The 15,173-nt window shown below is 50.5% G+C and overlaps 1 protein-coding gene across 6 annotated transcripts in view; it reads left to right on the top strand.

Annotated features, from left to right (window-relative positions):
* Positions 1–15,173, top strand: part of LOC127566581 (serine/threonine-protein kinase WNK3-like) — a 108,607-nt gene that overhangs the window by 68,655 nt on the left and 24,779 nt on the right. For all 6 annotated transcript variants that reach the window (XM_052009032.1, XM_052009029.1, XM_052009030.1 and 3 more), the window contains exons 5-11: positions 1,924–2,081; positions 4,820–4,908; positions 6,300–6,519; positions 6,734–6,995; positions 9,365–9,567; positions 13,181–13,245; positions 14,753–14,903. In XM_052009032.1, coding sequence (XP_051864992.1) covers positions 1,924–2,081; positions 4,820–4,908; positions 6,300–6,519; positions 6,734–6,995; positions 9,365–9,567; positions 13,181–13,245; positions 14,753–14,903 — 1,148 coding nt within the window. The remainder of the gene's footprint in view (positions 1–1,923; positions 2,082–4,819; positions 4,909–6,299; positions 6,520–6,733; positions 6,996–9,364; positions 9,568–13,180; positions 13,246–14,752; positions 14,904–15,173) is intronic.

Genomic DNA, 15,173 nt, shown 5'->3' with positions numbered 1-15,173 from the left:
TAAGCCTGATGGGACGTGCCCTCAGTATTGTGTTCATTCTGCTCACCTCATTATAGGAAGGATGTGGAAGCTTTCGAGCGGATGCAGAGGAGATTTATCAGGATGCTGCCTAGATTAGAGAATATGTCTGATGAGGAAAGGTTGAGCGAGCTAGGGCCTTTCTCTTTGGAGCGACGCAGGATGAGAGGCGACTTGATAGAGGTGTATAAGATTATGAGAGGAATAGATAGAGTGGACAGCCGGCACCTTTTTCCCAGGGTGGCAATGGCCAATACCAGAGCACATCCATTTAAAGTGAGTGGAGGAAAGTTTAGGGGAGATGTCAGAGGTAGGTTTTTGTTTAACACAGAGAGGTGGGTGCCTGGGGGTGATGGTAGAGGCTGATACAATAGGGACATTTAAAAGACTCTTAGATAGGCACTTCGATGTAAGAAAAATGGCGGTTTATGGGCTGCGTGGGAGGGAAGGGTTAGATTGATCGTGGGGTAGGTCGGCACAACATTGTGGGCCGAAGGGCCATACTGTGCGATGCGGTTCTGTGTTCAGTCAGTGACAATAAGTCTTATTCTATTGCTGGGGAAAAAAAATCCCTGATCCCCCCCCTCCTCATCCACCAAAAAAATCAGATGTGGACCTTGGTTTGAAGCCTTAACTGAAAGGCCATCCTCTGACAGGGTGGCACTCGCTCAGTACTTCCCCCTTCGATAGCATGGTGCTGTGCTGGTCACTTTGATTATGTAGACATAAGAGGCTGCAGTTGCTGGAATCTAGAGCGACACACAAAGGAACTCAGCAGGTCAGGCAGCAGCACCTGGGAAGGGAAATAAATGGACAGGTGACATTTCAGGTCAAGACCATTCATCTGGACTGAAAGAACGAGGGGAGATAGCCGGTGGGAAGGGGTGGAGGAAGAGCTGGCAGGTGATAGGTGACTCCAGATCGGCAGCTGAAGGAGGGGGAAGAGTGGGAATGATGTCAGAAGCTTGGAGGTGACGGGGCTGAAGATGATGGAATCTGATGGGAGAGGAAGACTTTCCCCTCCCCCACCCCCCTCTATGTGCCCGTCACCCACACACCTCCCCCACTGGTTCCCCTCCCCCCTACCGTTCCCATCTACCCACCCCACCTCCCTCCCTTTATTCCATGCTCAACCTCTCCTATCAGATTCCATCATCTGCGGCCCTTTGTTGACTGCAGATGCTGGAATTTGGAGCAACGCACAGATGCTGGAGGAACTCAGCGGGTCGGGCAGCATCTGTGGAGGGAAATGGACGGTCGACATTTCGGGTTGAGACCAGATGAAGTAGCTGTTCCTGAACCTGGTGGTGTGGGACTTCAGGCTTCTGTACCTCCTGCCTGATGGTAGCTGTGAGAAGATGGCACGGCCCAGATGGTGGGGGATCTTTGATGATGGTTGGATGGAGGGATGTGCCCGTGATGTATTGGGCTGAGTCCACTGCTCTCTGCAGCTTCTCGCGTTCCTGTGCATTTGAACTGCCATACCAGACCATGACGCAACCAGTCAGGATACTTTCAACAGTACATCTGTAGGAGTTTGTTAGTGTTCGGCGACAAGCTGAATCTCCTTAACCTTCTAAGAAAGTAAAGACACTGGCACGCCTTCCTTGTGATTGCATCTGTGTGCTGGGTCCTGGACAGGTCGTCCAGTTGGCATGGTCTCACTAGGCTTTTCCCGTGGTGTAGCACTGACATTCCTTACATCAGCAGGAGTGTCGATAAGACATGCTCTTGTAAGAGGATTGAGGTAGTTCTTCAGCTGATCCTGTCTACGCAGTACCTACAAACACCCTCTCAAAGGTTCATATTTCAGACCCTAGAGGGATAAAATGAGCATGTTTAATTTTTCTTTAACAAATTGAATGTTAAACTTGCCTTTCGCTGTTTAATTTCCTTCCCCGGCAGGAACGCCTGAGTTCATGGCTCCAGAGATGTACGAAGAACATTATGATGAATCCGTTGACGTTTACGCCTTTGGAATGTGCATGCTGGAGATGGCTACCTCAGAATACCCCTACTCAGAGTGTCAGAATGCCGCCCAGATATACCGCAAAGTGACCAGTGTAAGCCTCCCCCTCCCCCTCCCCCTCCCCCTCCCCCTCCCCCTCCCCCTCCCCCTCCCCCTCCCCCTCCCCCTCCCCCTCCCCCTCCCCCTCCCCCTCCCCCTCCCCCTCCCCTCCCCCTCCCCCTCCCCCTCCCCCTCCCCCTCCCCCTCCCCCCCCCCTCCCCCTCCCCCTCCCCCTCCCCCTCCCCCTATAAAAGGTAGAGCACCCTTCGTTATTCAGTTCCAACTCTGGGCTTGCCTCTGAACGTAGCACATAGTCACTTGTCTAGAACAGCCATCTCATGAGGGTAGTGTCAGGTGCTCAGCATTGGCTTGGTGGGTCTGACTGATTCCATGAGGAAAGCCGTCTTGTTCCATCTGACCAACACCCATTGTGTTTGGGAACATGAGGAGACAGAGTCGATGTACAGACGTAATTGTTCAGATTATCTTTGAACAAAGGATTTTTTTTGGCGTGCTTTTCAAATTTCCATTGGCACCATGTCCCCTTTTTAAAGTTGCAAACCCTAACTGATAGAACATACATTACAGCACAGTTACAGGCCCTTCAGCCCACAATGTTGTGCTGACATTTTATCCTGCTCTAAGATCTATCTAACCCTCCCCTCCCACATGGCCCTCCATTTCTGTATAATTCATGTGTATATCTAAGAGTCCCTTAAGTGGCCCAAATGTATCTGCCCCCACAACCTCTGCCAGCAGTGCGTTCCACACACCCACCACTCTGTGTTTAAAAAAAACCTACCTCTGACATCCCCCTTATACCTTCCTCCAATCACCTTAAAATTATGCCCCCTCATCTGAGCCATTTTCGTCCTGGGAAAAAGTCTCTGACTGTCCACTCGATCTATGCCTCTTATCATCTTGTACACCTCTATTAAGTCACCTCCATTCCTTCTTTTCTCCAAAGAGAAAAGCCCTCGCTCGCTCAACCTATCCTCATAAGACATGCTCTCCAATCCAGGCAACATCCTGGTAAATCTCTGCACCCTCTCTAAAGCTTCCACATCCTTCCTATAATGGGGCGACCAGAACAGAACACAATACTCCAAGTGTGGTCCAACCAGAATTCTGTAGAGCTGCAACATTACCTCATGGTTCTTGAACTCAATCCCCTGACTAATGAAGGCCAACACACCATATGCCGCCTTAACAACCCTCTCGACCTGCATGGCAACCTTGAGGAATCTATGGACGTGGACCCCAAGATCCCTCTGTTCCTCCACACTACCAAGAGCCCTGCATTAACCTTGTATTCTGCCTTCGAATTTGATCTTCCAAAGTGTATCACTTCACACTTTTCTGGGTTGAACTCCATCTGTCACTTCTCATCCGATCAATGTAATCTACAGCAATCTTCTACACTATCCACAACACCACCAACCTTCGTGTCATCAGCAAATTTACTAACCCACCCTTCCACATCCTCATCCGTCAGTTATAAAAATCACAAAAAGCAGGGGTCCCAGAATAGATCTGTTGCTTTTTGTACTGCATGAATAAAAAAGCCACTAATTCCTTATCGACAAGGAGACAGTGGCCTTAAATTTTTGTTTTGAATACAGTGCGGCGCACATTCCTGGGCTCATTGCATTCGGATTTTCAACTGTGCCCTCTCACGGTGATGAGCTTGGCTGTTGTGAGCACAGTTTCCCTTCGGGCTCCTGTGAGCACTGCCAACACTGTCTCGTTGAGAGTAGGGAATGGGTGTTCAGTTGGTGGGAAACAGTGTGTCGTTGCACAGGATGCTGCCTTTTGGATTTTGGGCACTGAGCATTAAATCTGCCTCTTTCCAAGCACGGAGTATTGACCATAAGACAAAGGAACAGAAGTCGGCCATTTGGCCCATCGAGTCTGCTCCGCCATTCTCCCATTTAGCCCCACTCCCCCTCCTTCTCACCATAACCTTTGATGCCCTGGCTACTCAGATACCGATTAATCTCTGCCCTAAATACACCCAATGACTTTGCTTCCACAGCCGCCCGTGGCAACGAATTCCACAGATTCACCGCTCTCTGGCTAAAGAAATTTCTCCGCATCTCTGTTCTGAATGGGCGCCCTTCAATCCTGAAGTTGTGCCCTCTCGTACTAGACTCGAATTGTGTACAGTTCTGATCTCCACACTACACAAGAAGGATGTGGTAGCAACAGAGAGACTGCAGAAGAGATTCACCAGGATGTTGCCTGAAATGGAGGGCTTTACTTCGAAGGAGAGATTTATTCTCACTGGGACGTAGGAGACTGAGGGGTGACCTTGTAGAAGTTCAAAAAATTGAGGGTCATAGTTTATTTTTCCTAGGGAAGGGGAGATAGAGATACAGAAGGGTGCAGGTTGGAGATGAGAGGGGAGAAACGTAAAGGAGACCGGAGGGGTAACTCTGACACGGTGGTGGTTATCTGGAAAAAGCTGCCAGAGGAAGTGGTAGAGAAAGATGTAATTACATTTAAAATAAAGATAGGGAGGGCATAAAGGGACATGGGGAAATGGGATCAGTGTGGCGAGGCATTGCAGTCCACCTGGACAAGTTGGGCTCAAAGGGCCAGTTTGTGTGCTACGCAGTTCTATGATTTAATGAAATTCACTGATTTAATGTGCTCTCGTGTTCTGGTTAAGGCACACAGCTAATGCTACACTGAACCTGTGTACAGTGGTGCTGGCAGACAATGGAGGCCGTTGCTTGCTCACTGCTAGGGTTTGCTTTGTAAACCTGTCCTTGTGTCGTGTCCTGTCCTTAGGGCATTAAACCGGCAAGCTTCAATAAGGTGAGCGATCCCGAGATCAAGGAAATTATTGAAGGCTGCATCCGGCAGAACAAAACGGAAAGGTGGGTTCTACAGTGGGATTGGAGGAGGGTGAGGGGGTTGCGGTCCGAAGGGAATGAAGGCTCTCTGTGACCTGTCGGGCAGCGTGATCTGGGAGACGATGTTGTGGTGGGAAAAGGGGGAAATAAATTTGTTGAAACCTTGGGCAAAACACCATGCCAGCTCCCACTGAGGTTGCGATGCTGTGTGGCTGTACCCAAGCCAGGCAGGTGACGAGGAACTGCGTTCAGCTCTCATCCACCAAGGCAGCTGATATTGGTGCTTGGGAAGGGAAGTGTTTGCAGCAAAGTATACAACGGGGAGTTGCTTAGTCCCAACCTTCGGGGATGTGGTCACAAATGACAGCACTGACATTAACGTGTTACGTACCAGCAACAGTAGAAGCACAATGAGCCACGTATAAATGTTAGAATCTATTTATTAATAACTACTTATAATAAGAGAAATAAAAACATTAGATATTGACCCAAAATAAACTGTGTGTGTGGCAAGTTCCCAAACCCCAAGTCTTTGAGCAGTTCTCAAAGTTCAGTTCAAGTCATGAAGCAAAACGATTAGCAAAGGCTTCTGAAAACTACAGTAGAATGTAAGGAGAATATAGAGAGCAGTTTACGAATTCCACAAGTTCCACGATGGAACCCATACGACACCTCAGTCGCCGAAGAACTGTTGTTTTCAGTCAGAGATCTGTGCCACTTCGAGGGCACTCGATACGTGGCTGCCCACAGATATACCTGCTATCCAGTACAGGTTAAGGACAAAGTGGACCCCACAGGTTGCTCCACAAATATCCATACATGGATTTGTATAGTGACAGTCACAACGATTGTCTTTCACTCATAGATACAGAGACTGGCAGTCAGTACTACCAACTCTTACGTCTCTGTCTGTGCAGTTGCCAGCACTTCAGTGAATTTTTCTTCAGATTCTTACATCATTCCAGTTATAGATGTTTTTTTTCTACTCCCACTTGTAGTCAGATAAAACCACACACACACTACTACACTACCGTCCATGTGCCTTAAAGGGACACTCACCAAGTAGCAACCTGGCTTGTAACAAACGCCTGCACCTATTGCCTTTGCGAAGATGTTGCTGAGAGGCTCAGGTACAGCCACACAGCATTGTGACCTCAATAGAAGTTGTATGGTGTCCGTGTGACGCAGGTATTTCCAGTCTGGGAGTACTGGGATATTAATGTATCGATGATGAAAAATAGACAAGCATGTTTCAAAGTGGATACTGCTGTAGAAGAACTTGGAATAAACCAATTTCCAAATACACACCTTTCGTACAGTAGTTGTAGAAGAAAAGGTGTGCAGGCTGGAGTCCCCCACACCCCAGGGGCAGATTCGGTGAGCTTGGCCTAATCTCTCTCGTCACCTCCACGCAGGTTGGCCATAAAGGACCTCCTGAGCTACGCATTCTTCGCAGAGGACACGGGCCTGCGGATCGAACTGGCCAAAGAGGACAGCAGGCAGGACTCCTCGCTCGCTCTCCGCATCTGGGTGGAGGACCCCAAGAAGCTGAAAGGGAAGCACAAGGACAACGAGGCGCTGGAGTTCAGCTTCGACTTGGAGCATGACACCCCTGAGGAAGTGGCACAAGAAATGGCAAGTGCTTAAGTTGCCCCGAACTCTGTGTCTGTGTGTGTGCATGTGTACGTGTGTGTGTGTCTCTCTCTCTCTCTTGCTGCCTGCCTTGTCCAAACCTGTGTGGTGCTGCCACAGCTCCCCCCTGTTCTTAGGGGAGAGGTAGCGGCTGCAGGGAAGATGACTCATGGTGTTTGCCTCCTTTTTTGATCTGCGGCGTGGTCCGCGGTTCCAGGTCAGATCTGGGTTCTTCCATGAGAATGACTCCAAGCTGCTGTCCAAGTCCATCCGAGACCGGGTGTCGTTCATCAAGCGGAAGCGGCAGAGGACTCAGCAGATCCGAGAGATCGAGGAGCAGGAGAAGCTGCGCTCACAGGCAGAGCAGCCGCAGCCCCCTCCCGCCACGGGCTGGCAGCAGAACCCGGCCGAGTCCGAGGATCCGGAGGTCGACCAGCATGTGCTGCAGAACAAGCTGCTGACGGCTGCCGCCGTCTCGTGTAAGCTCCCAGCGGCGCGCGTCCGTCACCTTCCCCCCCCGCTCCTCCGTTGTCGTTCTCCCCTCGGAAACAAAGCTGGCAAAACTCGGCAGGTCGGACAGCTTCTGTGGGAGGAGGGTTAACGTTTCAGTTGGAGCATTGAATGGTACAGCACAGGAACAGGCCCTTCAGCCCACCATGTCTGTGCCGAACACAATGCCAAATTAAACTAAATCCCTTCTGCCTGCACACGACCCATATCCCTCCATTCCCTGCATACTCTTGTGTCTATCTAACAGCCTCTTAAGCACCACTATTGTATCTGCCTCCACCACCAGCCCTGGCAGCCTGTTCCAGGCATCCACCACTTGGTGTTAACAAAAAGAAACTTCCCTTAAACTTTTCCCCCTCTCACCTTTTAAACGCACGTCCTCTACTATTGGACATCTCTACCTTGCGAAGGGGGAATCAAAGATTCTGACTGCCTACCCTACCTATGCCTCTTAAAATTTTAATAACCTCTATCAGGTCAAGATGGGTGGGTAGGAGTACAAGTGCATGGTTAGTTGAGAGCGGCATCATAGGTAGACAGGGTGGTGAAAAAGGTGCTTAGCACACCAGCTTTCATCAGTCAGGACATTGAGTATAGGAGCTGGGACATTATATTGCAGTTGTATAAGTCGTTGGCCACACTTCGAGTACTGTGTACGGTTTTTGTCACCGTTCTAGGAAAGACATGGTTAAACTGGAAAGAGTGCAGAAAAAAATTTGAAGATGTTGCCAGGACGAGAGGGCCTGAGTTACAGGGAGAAGTTAACCAGGCTGGGTTTTTATTCCTTGGAGTGTAGGAGAATGAGGGTTGACTTTGTAGAAGTGTGTAAAATTACGAGAGGCGTAGATAAGGTGGGCAGTAACAGTCTTTTCCCCAAGGTAGGGGAGTCCAAAACTAGGGGGCACAGGTTTAGGGTGAGAGGGGAAAGATTTAAAAGGGACCTGAGGGGCAACTTTTTCCACGCAGAGGGTGGTGAGTATATGGAACGAGCTGCCAGAGGAAGTGGGTGAGGCAGGTACAACAGTATCATTTAAGAAACACTTGGATAGGTACGTGGAGGGGTGGGGTTTAGAAGGGATATGGGCCGAATGCAGGAAATTGGAACTAGCTGGTTGGGCACCGTGGTTGGAATGGACTATTTGGGCCGAAGGGCCTGTATCCGTATTAGTATACTGTAAGTAGAGCCGCTGCCTCATGGCTCCAGCGACCCTGGGTTTGATCCTGACCTCCAGCACTGTGTGTGTGTGGAGTTGGCAATTTCTCCCCGGGGACGGCGTGGGTTTCCCGCGGGTGCTATGGTTTCCCCTCTCATCCCAACAACGTGCTCGGTCGGTGGGGTAATAGATTGCCATGTGATTACCCGTGTTCTGGGTGTGTGAAAGTGTAGGGTACAGGGAAATAAGTGAGGGGATGGGATGGCGGTGATTTGATGGGCAGAATCAGATTTATTATCACTGACTTGTATGATGTGGAATTTATTGTTTTGCGGCAGCAGTGCAGTGCAAAGACATAAAAATTACCATAAATTACAAAAATAAATTGTGCAAAAAACAAAGGAATAACGAGGCAGTGTTCAGGGATCGTTCAGAAATAAGATAAGATTTCTTTATTAGTCACATGTACATTGAAACACACAGTGAAATGCATCTTTTACATCGAATGTTCTGGGGGCAGCCCGCAAGTGTCACCACACTTCCGGCGCCAATAAACATGCCCGCAGCTTCCTAAACTGTACATCTTTGGAATGTGGGAGGAAACCAGAGCACCGGGAGGAACCTCACGCAGACACACGGGGAGAACGTACAAACTCCTTACAGACAGCAGCCAGAATTGAACCTGGGGTCGCTGGCGCTGTAATAGGGTTACATTAACCGCTACACTACTACTCCCGATGGCAGAGGGGAAGAAGCTGTTGCTGAAACATTTGAGCGTGGGTCTTCAGGCTACTGTACCAACCCAAACCCCCCCCCAACCAATGGTAGTAACGAGAACAGGGTGTGTCCCGGATGGTGAGGGTCCTTGGTGATGGATGGACACTCTCTTGAGGCACTGCCTCCTGAAGACATCCTCGATGGCGGGGAGGGTTGTGCCTGTGATGGAGCTGGCTGAGTCTACAACCCTCTGCGGCCTCTTGCGATCCTGTGCACTGGAGCCTCCATACCAGGCGGTGATGCAACCAGTCAGAATGCTCTCCACCGAATCTGGAGAAAGTCTTTGTAAGAGTGGCCCGATCTGTCAGAATGGAAATTGTCAGTAACGTCAGGGCCACGTCTGGGTGAGACGGAACCCAATCTCTAACGCAGCCTCCTTTTCTTTTCTCCCATCCGACGTCTTGCAGTCGACAGCGTCTCGGACAGCAGCCTGGCCTCCACCGCGTGTTCCGAGTCCCAGGGTGGTGCGGGCTTCGCCGTCGCCCCTGAGCCGAGCCCATGTGCGGCGCAGGTTTCCTCGGGCTCCAGCGTGGAGTCACACCACCCCTCGGCGGGGCTCCATCAGCCGCAGCAGCAGCAAGCTGTGGCCGGCTACCCGCAGTCGGTCGGGGTAAGCACCTGCCAGCACTCCGGGGGTGGGTGGGGAGGGAGGGGCCACCTGTCCTCCCAGGGTGAAGATGTGGCCGCGTTCCTGAGGACTGTCCGTAACCCGAGATGGTGGGGAGGGATGAGCCCGTGATCAAAGCGGTCTTGGTGTTGCTAAGCTCCAGTGATTAGGGTTGTGCCAGTCGGTTCGAGAAGCGAATGGTTGAAGGGGAGTAGCTGTTCCTCAACCCGGTGGTCACAAGATCGCAAGACACAGGAGCAGAAGTAGGCCATTTGGCCCATTGTTTGCTCCACTACCTCACCATGAGGTAAACTATTCTCCCACCTAGCCCCAGTTCCCAGCCTGTTCCCCATATCCCTTGATACCTTGACTAATTAGATACCTATCAACCTCCTCCTTAAACACCCCCAACGATTGGGCCTCCACAGCTGTACGTGGCAATGAATTCCATAAATCCACGACCCTCTGGCTAAAGAAATTTCTCCTCATCCCTGTTCTAAATGGGTACCCTCTAATTCTAAGACTGTGCCCTCTAGTCCTGGACTCACCCACTAAGGGAAACAGCTTGGCCACATCTACTCTGTCCAGTCCTTTCAACATTCGAAATGTTTCTATGAGGTCCCCGCTCATTCTTCTGTACTCCAGTGAGTAGAGTCCAAGAGCCGACAAACGCTCCTCGTATGTAAGCCCTTTCATTCTGGGAATCATCTTCGTAAATCTCCTCTGAACTCTCTCCAACATCAATACGTCCTTCCTAAGATAAGTGGCCCAAAACTGCACACAGTATTCCAAATGAGGTCTCACCGGTGCCCCATAGAGCCTCATCAACACATCCTTACTTTTATACGTTATACCTCTTGAAATGAATGCCAACATAGCATTCGCTTTTCTTACCGCCAATCCAACCTGGTGGTTAACCTTTAGGGTATCCTGCATGAGGTGTTGGGTTGAGCAGTCTCACTGCTCCCAGCTCTGCATTCCGTTGGGACTTCCCTACGTGTGTACCTGTCTGCCAGGGTATCGGTTGCTTGCAGACGGCACCTCCTGTGAAGGTAATTTGGGCCACACTCAAAGACCTTTTGCGCACCCCCCCCCCCCCCCCCCCCATGGCACAACCCTTGCCATCTATCCTCCGGCAGGGCACGCTCCCTCCCACAGCACTCCCTCAAAGCCAAAGTCGAGTTTATTGTCATGTGCATAAGTCCATGTGTGCTCGGGTGTAATGAAAACTTGCAGCAGCATCACAGGCACAGAGCATCAGGTACACAACATTCACAAGAAAAACACAAATTATGCAAGAGTGAACACAAAAAAACAAAGTCCATTGTAGTGCAAAGTGACCAGAGTGGTCCCAGTGTCGCTGTACTGAGGCTGTGACTAGGGTTGTGCCGGTTGGTTCAAGAACCGAATGATTGAAGGGAAGTCGCTGTTCCTGAACCTGGTGGTGTGGAACTTCAAGCTTCTGTACCTCCTGCCTGATGGTAGCTGCGAGAAGATGGCATGGCCCGGATGGTGGGGATTTTTGATGGATGTTGTCTTCTTGAGGTAGCGCCTCCCGTAGATACTCACGAAGGTGGGGAGGGATGTGCCTGTGATGTATTGGGCTGAGTCCACTACTCTCCAACTTTATGCGTTCCTGCACATTCAAATTTCTGTACCAGACCAGCAAGGATACTTTCAGCGGTACATCTGTAGAAGTTTGTTAGTGTTCAGTGACAAGCCGAATGTCCTTAACCTCGTAAGAAAGCAAAGGCACTGGTGCACCTTCCTTGTCATTTCATCTATGTGCCGGTCCTGCTCCCAGGACAGGTCACCGGAGATGTTAACGCCCAGGAATTTAAAGCTGCTGACCCTCTCCACTGCCGATTTTCTTCCCCCCCCCCCCAATGTCAACTGGCGCATGTTCACCCTCCTTCCCCTTCCTGAAGTCAACAGTGGGCTCTTTAGTTTGACTGAAGTTGAGCAAGAGGTGGTTGTTTGCAGCACCACTCAACCAAGCATCCCCTAATTGCCCCCGAGTGTGTGGATGAGAGGTAGAATCTGGTGGGTGGTGGGGGGGGTGGTGGGAGAAGAGCTAAAGGGAATGTGTGAGGGAAATAAATGGGGGGGGGGTGGGGGAATGGATTGATGGGAATACCAGTATAAACTCAATGGGCTGAATTCCTTGCTGTGTCTTTCATAGAGTTATATGGCACAGAATCAGGCCCTTTGGCCCAACGTGCCCATGCTGACCAAGGTGCCTTCCCGTGCTCGTCCCATTTGCTGCATTCAGCCCACATGGAATTTAGATGCAGATGTGCCTTTATCTCATTGACAGAAGAAGGGGCTGAATGGTGGTCTCCTAACCCTACAATGGATTATTGGCAGTACCAGTGACTTGTCACTGGGCAGGGTTCAGTGCCGAGTGTGTTCAAATTGAGTTTCTCGCCTTGAGTCATAAGCTGCTGCCGTTTTGTTTCCCCCTCTCAGTTAATGCATCTCCAATGGGCAACCACCCAGTCTCCTCTTGTCAGTGCTGCACAGTGTTCCGTGCTGTTCTCTCACTCCCTCCCTGCTGCTTCCCACTGGAACAGATGCAGAATTCCAACAACATTCTGCTGCACTGACGGGGAGGTCATAAGATATAGGAGCAGAATTGAGTCCACTTTGCCATTCAATTGTGGCTGATTTTTTTTCTCTCCCAACCCCATTCTCCTGCCTTCTCCCCGTAACCCTTCACCCCCATAACCAATCAAGAACCTATCAATCTCTGCCTTAAATACACCCAGTGATTTGGTCTCCACAGCCCTCCGTGGCAATGAATTCTACAGATTCACCACCCTCTGGCTGAAGAAATTCCTCCCCATCTAGGGCGGCACGGTAGCGTAGCGGTTAGCGTGACGCTATTACAGCGCCAGCGATCGGGGTTCAATTCCCATCGCTGTCTGTAAGGAGTTTGTACGTTCTCCCGTGTCTGCGTGGGTTTCCTCTGGGTGCTCCGGTTTCCTCCCACATTGCAAAGACGTACAGGTAGGTTAATTTGGGTTTAAAATGGGCGGCGCAGACTCGTTGGGCCGGAAGGGCCTGTTAGCACGCTGTAAATAAAATATTTAAAAAATTTAATTTAAAGGGGCGTTCCTTTATTCCGAGGCTGTGCCCTCAGAGCCTGGACTCCCCTACTAATGGAAACGTCTTCTCCGCATTCACTCTATCCGGGCCTTTTGGTATCTGGTAGGTTTCAATGAGTTACCCCCTCCCCTTTTCCTTCTGAACTCCAAGGAGTATAGGGCCAGAGATGTCAAATGCTCCTCATATGTCGAGCCTTTCATTCCTGCGGACTTCCTCTGGACCCGCTCCAGGGCCAGCACATCTTCGAAGGAGGCGGGACTTTGGGAGTCCAGTGACAGAGCCGTACCAGAGCAACAAACAATCTGCTGGGGGAACTCTGGTTGAGCAGCATTTGGGGGGTGGAAATTGTTGACGTTTTGGGTCAGGACCCTGCATCAGGACTGACTGAGAGGGGAGACGATCGGTATAAAGAGGAGCACAGCGTCTTGTGCAGTCTACACAATGATTTAGACATCAACTTAATCGGTACAAAATATGAACAGTTCATACTTCTGCTGTCGATTTGCAGCCTCCGTCCCACCCAATGGTTCCAGATTCCCAGCGGCCAGTGAGACAGACGCAAGACAACCTGAGGTAGGGTTACTTTTTAAGCCAGCGGCATAGCCCTCTCCCCAATCAATGCTTCGTACAATAAATGCTTTGAGTCCAGACTGTTGTGTCTGCAGTTAGTGAACTCATCGAGCAGACCGTACCGGTGGATTGGGAATTGCTGCCCGCCCCCCCCCCCCCACTCCTGGCTACTTCTGCTGCCCCCAACCCCAATCATAGCACAGGAACAGACCCTTTGGCCCACCGACCACGATGCTAATCTGAACGAATCCCATCTGGCTGCACGTAGACCCATAGAACAGTACAGCACAGTACAGGCCCTTCAGCCCACAATGTTGTGCCGACCTTTAAACCTCGCCTAAGACTACCTAAGCCCTTCCTCCCATATATCCCTCTATTTTAAATTCCCCCATATGCTTATCCAGCAATCTCTTGAATTTGACCAATGTACCTGCCTCCACCACCGCCCCAGACAGCGCATTCCATGCCCCAACCACTCTCTGGGTAAAATAAACCTTCCTCTGATATCTCCTTTGAACTTCCCACCCGTTACTTTAAAGCCATGCCCTCTTGTATTGAGCATTGGTGCCCTGGGAAAGAGGTGCTGGCTGTCCACTCTATCTATTCCTCTTAATATCTTGTCCACCTCCCTCCATTCCCTGCCTGTTCCTGTGTCTGTCTAAATACTTTAACCTTGCCATTGTATCTGCTTCCGCCACCTCCCTGGCAGCGCATTCTGGGGAACCTACTTAAAAACAAAAATAGAGAGGCAACCTTCTCCCCCCCCCCCCCCCACCCCCCACCTTAAACCTATGCCCTCTAGTATTTGACATTTCCACCCTGGGGGTAAAAGACCCTGACCGTCTCCCTGATCTATGCCTCTCATCGTTTTATCCACTTCGATCAAGTCTCCCGACACTCCAGAGAAAGCAGTCCAGGTTTGTCCAACCTCTCCTCTTAGATAATACTCTTCAATCCAGGCTTCATCCTGGTGAACCTCTTCTGCGCCCTCTCCAAAGCCTCCACATTTGCACACAATACTCCAAATATGGCCTAACTAAAGTTTTATACAGCTCAATGTGACTTCCTGCCTTTTATACTCAACACCCCATGCTATACACCACCTTTACCACCCTATCGACTTGTGTTGCCACTTTCGGGGAGCTGCACCCCAAGATCTCTCTGTACAATAGTGCTCTTAAGGGTCTTGTTCTTTTTGTGGGATTCCTGCCTCTTTCTATTCTTGTTGCTTCCGGGGCTTCTGTCTCTTCCCCCCAATCCTTCTGCTTTTGTAGCCCCATAACTTGCTTCCCCCCCCCCCCCCCACCCCACCCCAGCTTTTCCCTCCTTTCTGCATACCCTTCTGTTTTGACAACAAGGACATTGCGATTGAAACCCGTGACCCTACAGATGTTTTCCCACCTATACAGTTCCGTGCGTCAGCAGCAACGTGATAAATGATCCGCTGAGTTATTCAGAGTTGCTGGGTCTTTTCTTTGGAGACGTACTTGCAATGGTCTTGTATTCTCAGTGGGACTCCTGACCCAGTTAAAGAAGCCCCCAACGGCAGTGACCTTGGGAACGGAAAGCTGGAGAAGCCGCAGAAGTCTCAACTGAGGCGGCCGTCCTGCGCGCGAGAAAGGCCAGATAAGTCGACCAAGTTCCAGCTGACTGTCCTGCAGGTAATTGGACGTCGTGCGGTCGTTGTGGGATGGTAGGGTTGTCCCATCAAGAGAAGTGAAATGGGTTGGGTCTGTGTTCTTTTGAATTAAAAAGAATGAGGAACAATCTTCTTGTAACACACAAAATCCTGAGAGGGCCTGATGGGGCGTGGTAGTGTAACGGTTAGCGTAACGCTTTACAGCGCCAGCGACCCAGGTTCAATTCCTGCCGCTGTCTGTAAGGAGTTTGTATGTTCTCCCCGTGTCTGTGTGGGTTTCCTCCCGGTGCTT

This window comes from Pristis pectinata, chromosome 43 (genome assembly GCF_009764475.1).
Source record: "Pristis pectinata isolate sPriPec2 chromosome 43, sPriPec2.1.pri, whole genome shotgun sequence".
NCBI classification, from domain to species: Eukaryota; Metazoa; Chordata; class Chondrichthyes; order Rhinopristiformes; family Pristidae; genus Pristis; species Pristis pectinata.
Note: the sequence above shows the minus strand (reverse complement) of the source record. Positions and strands in the feature narration are given on the sequence as shown.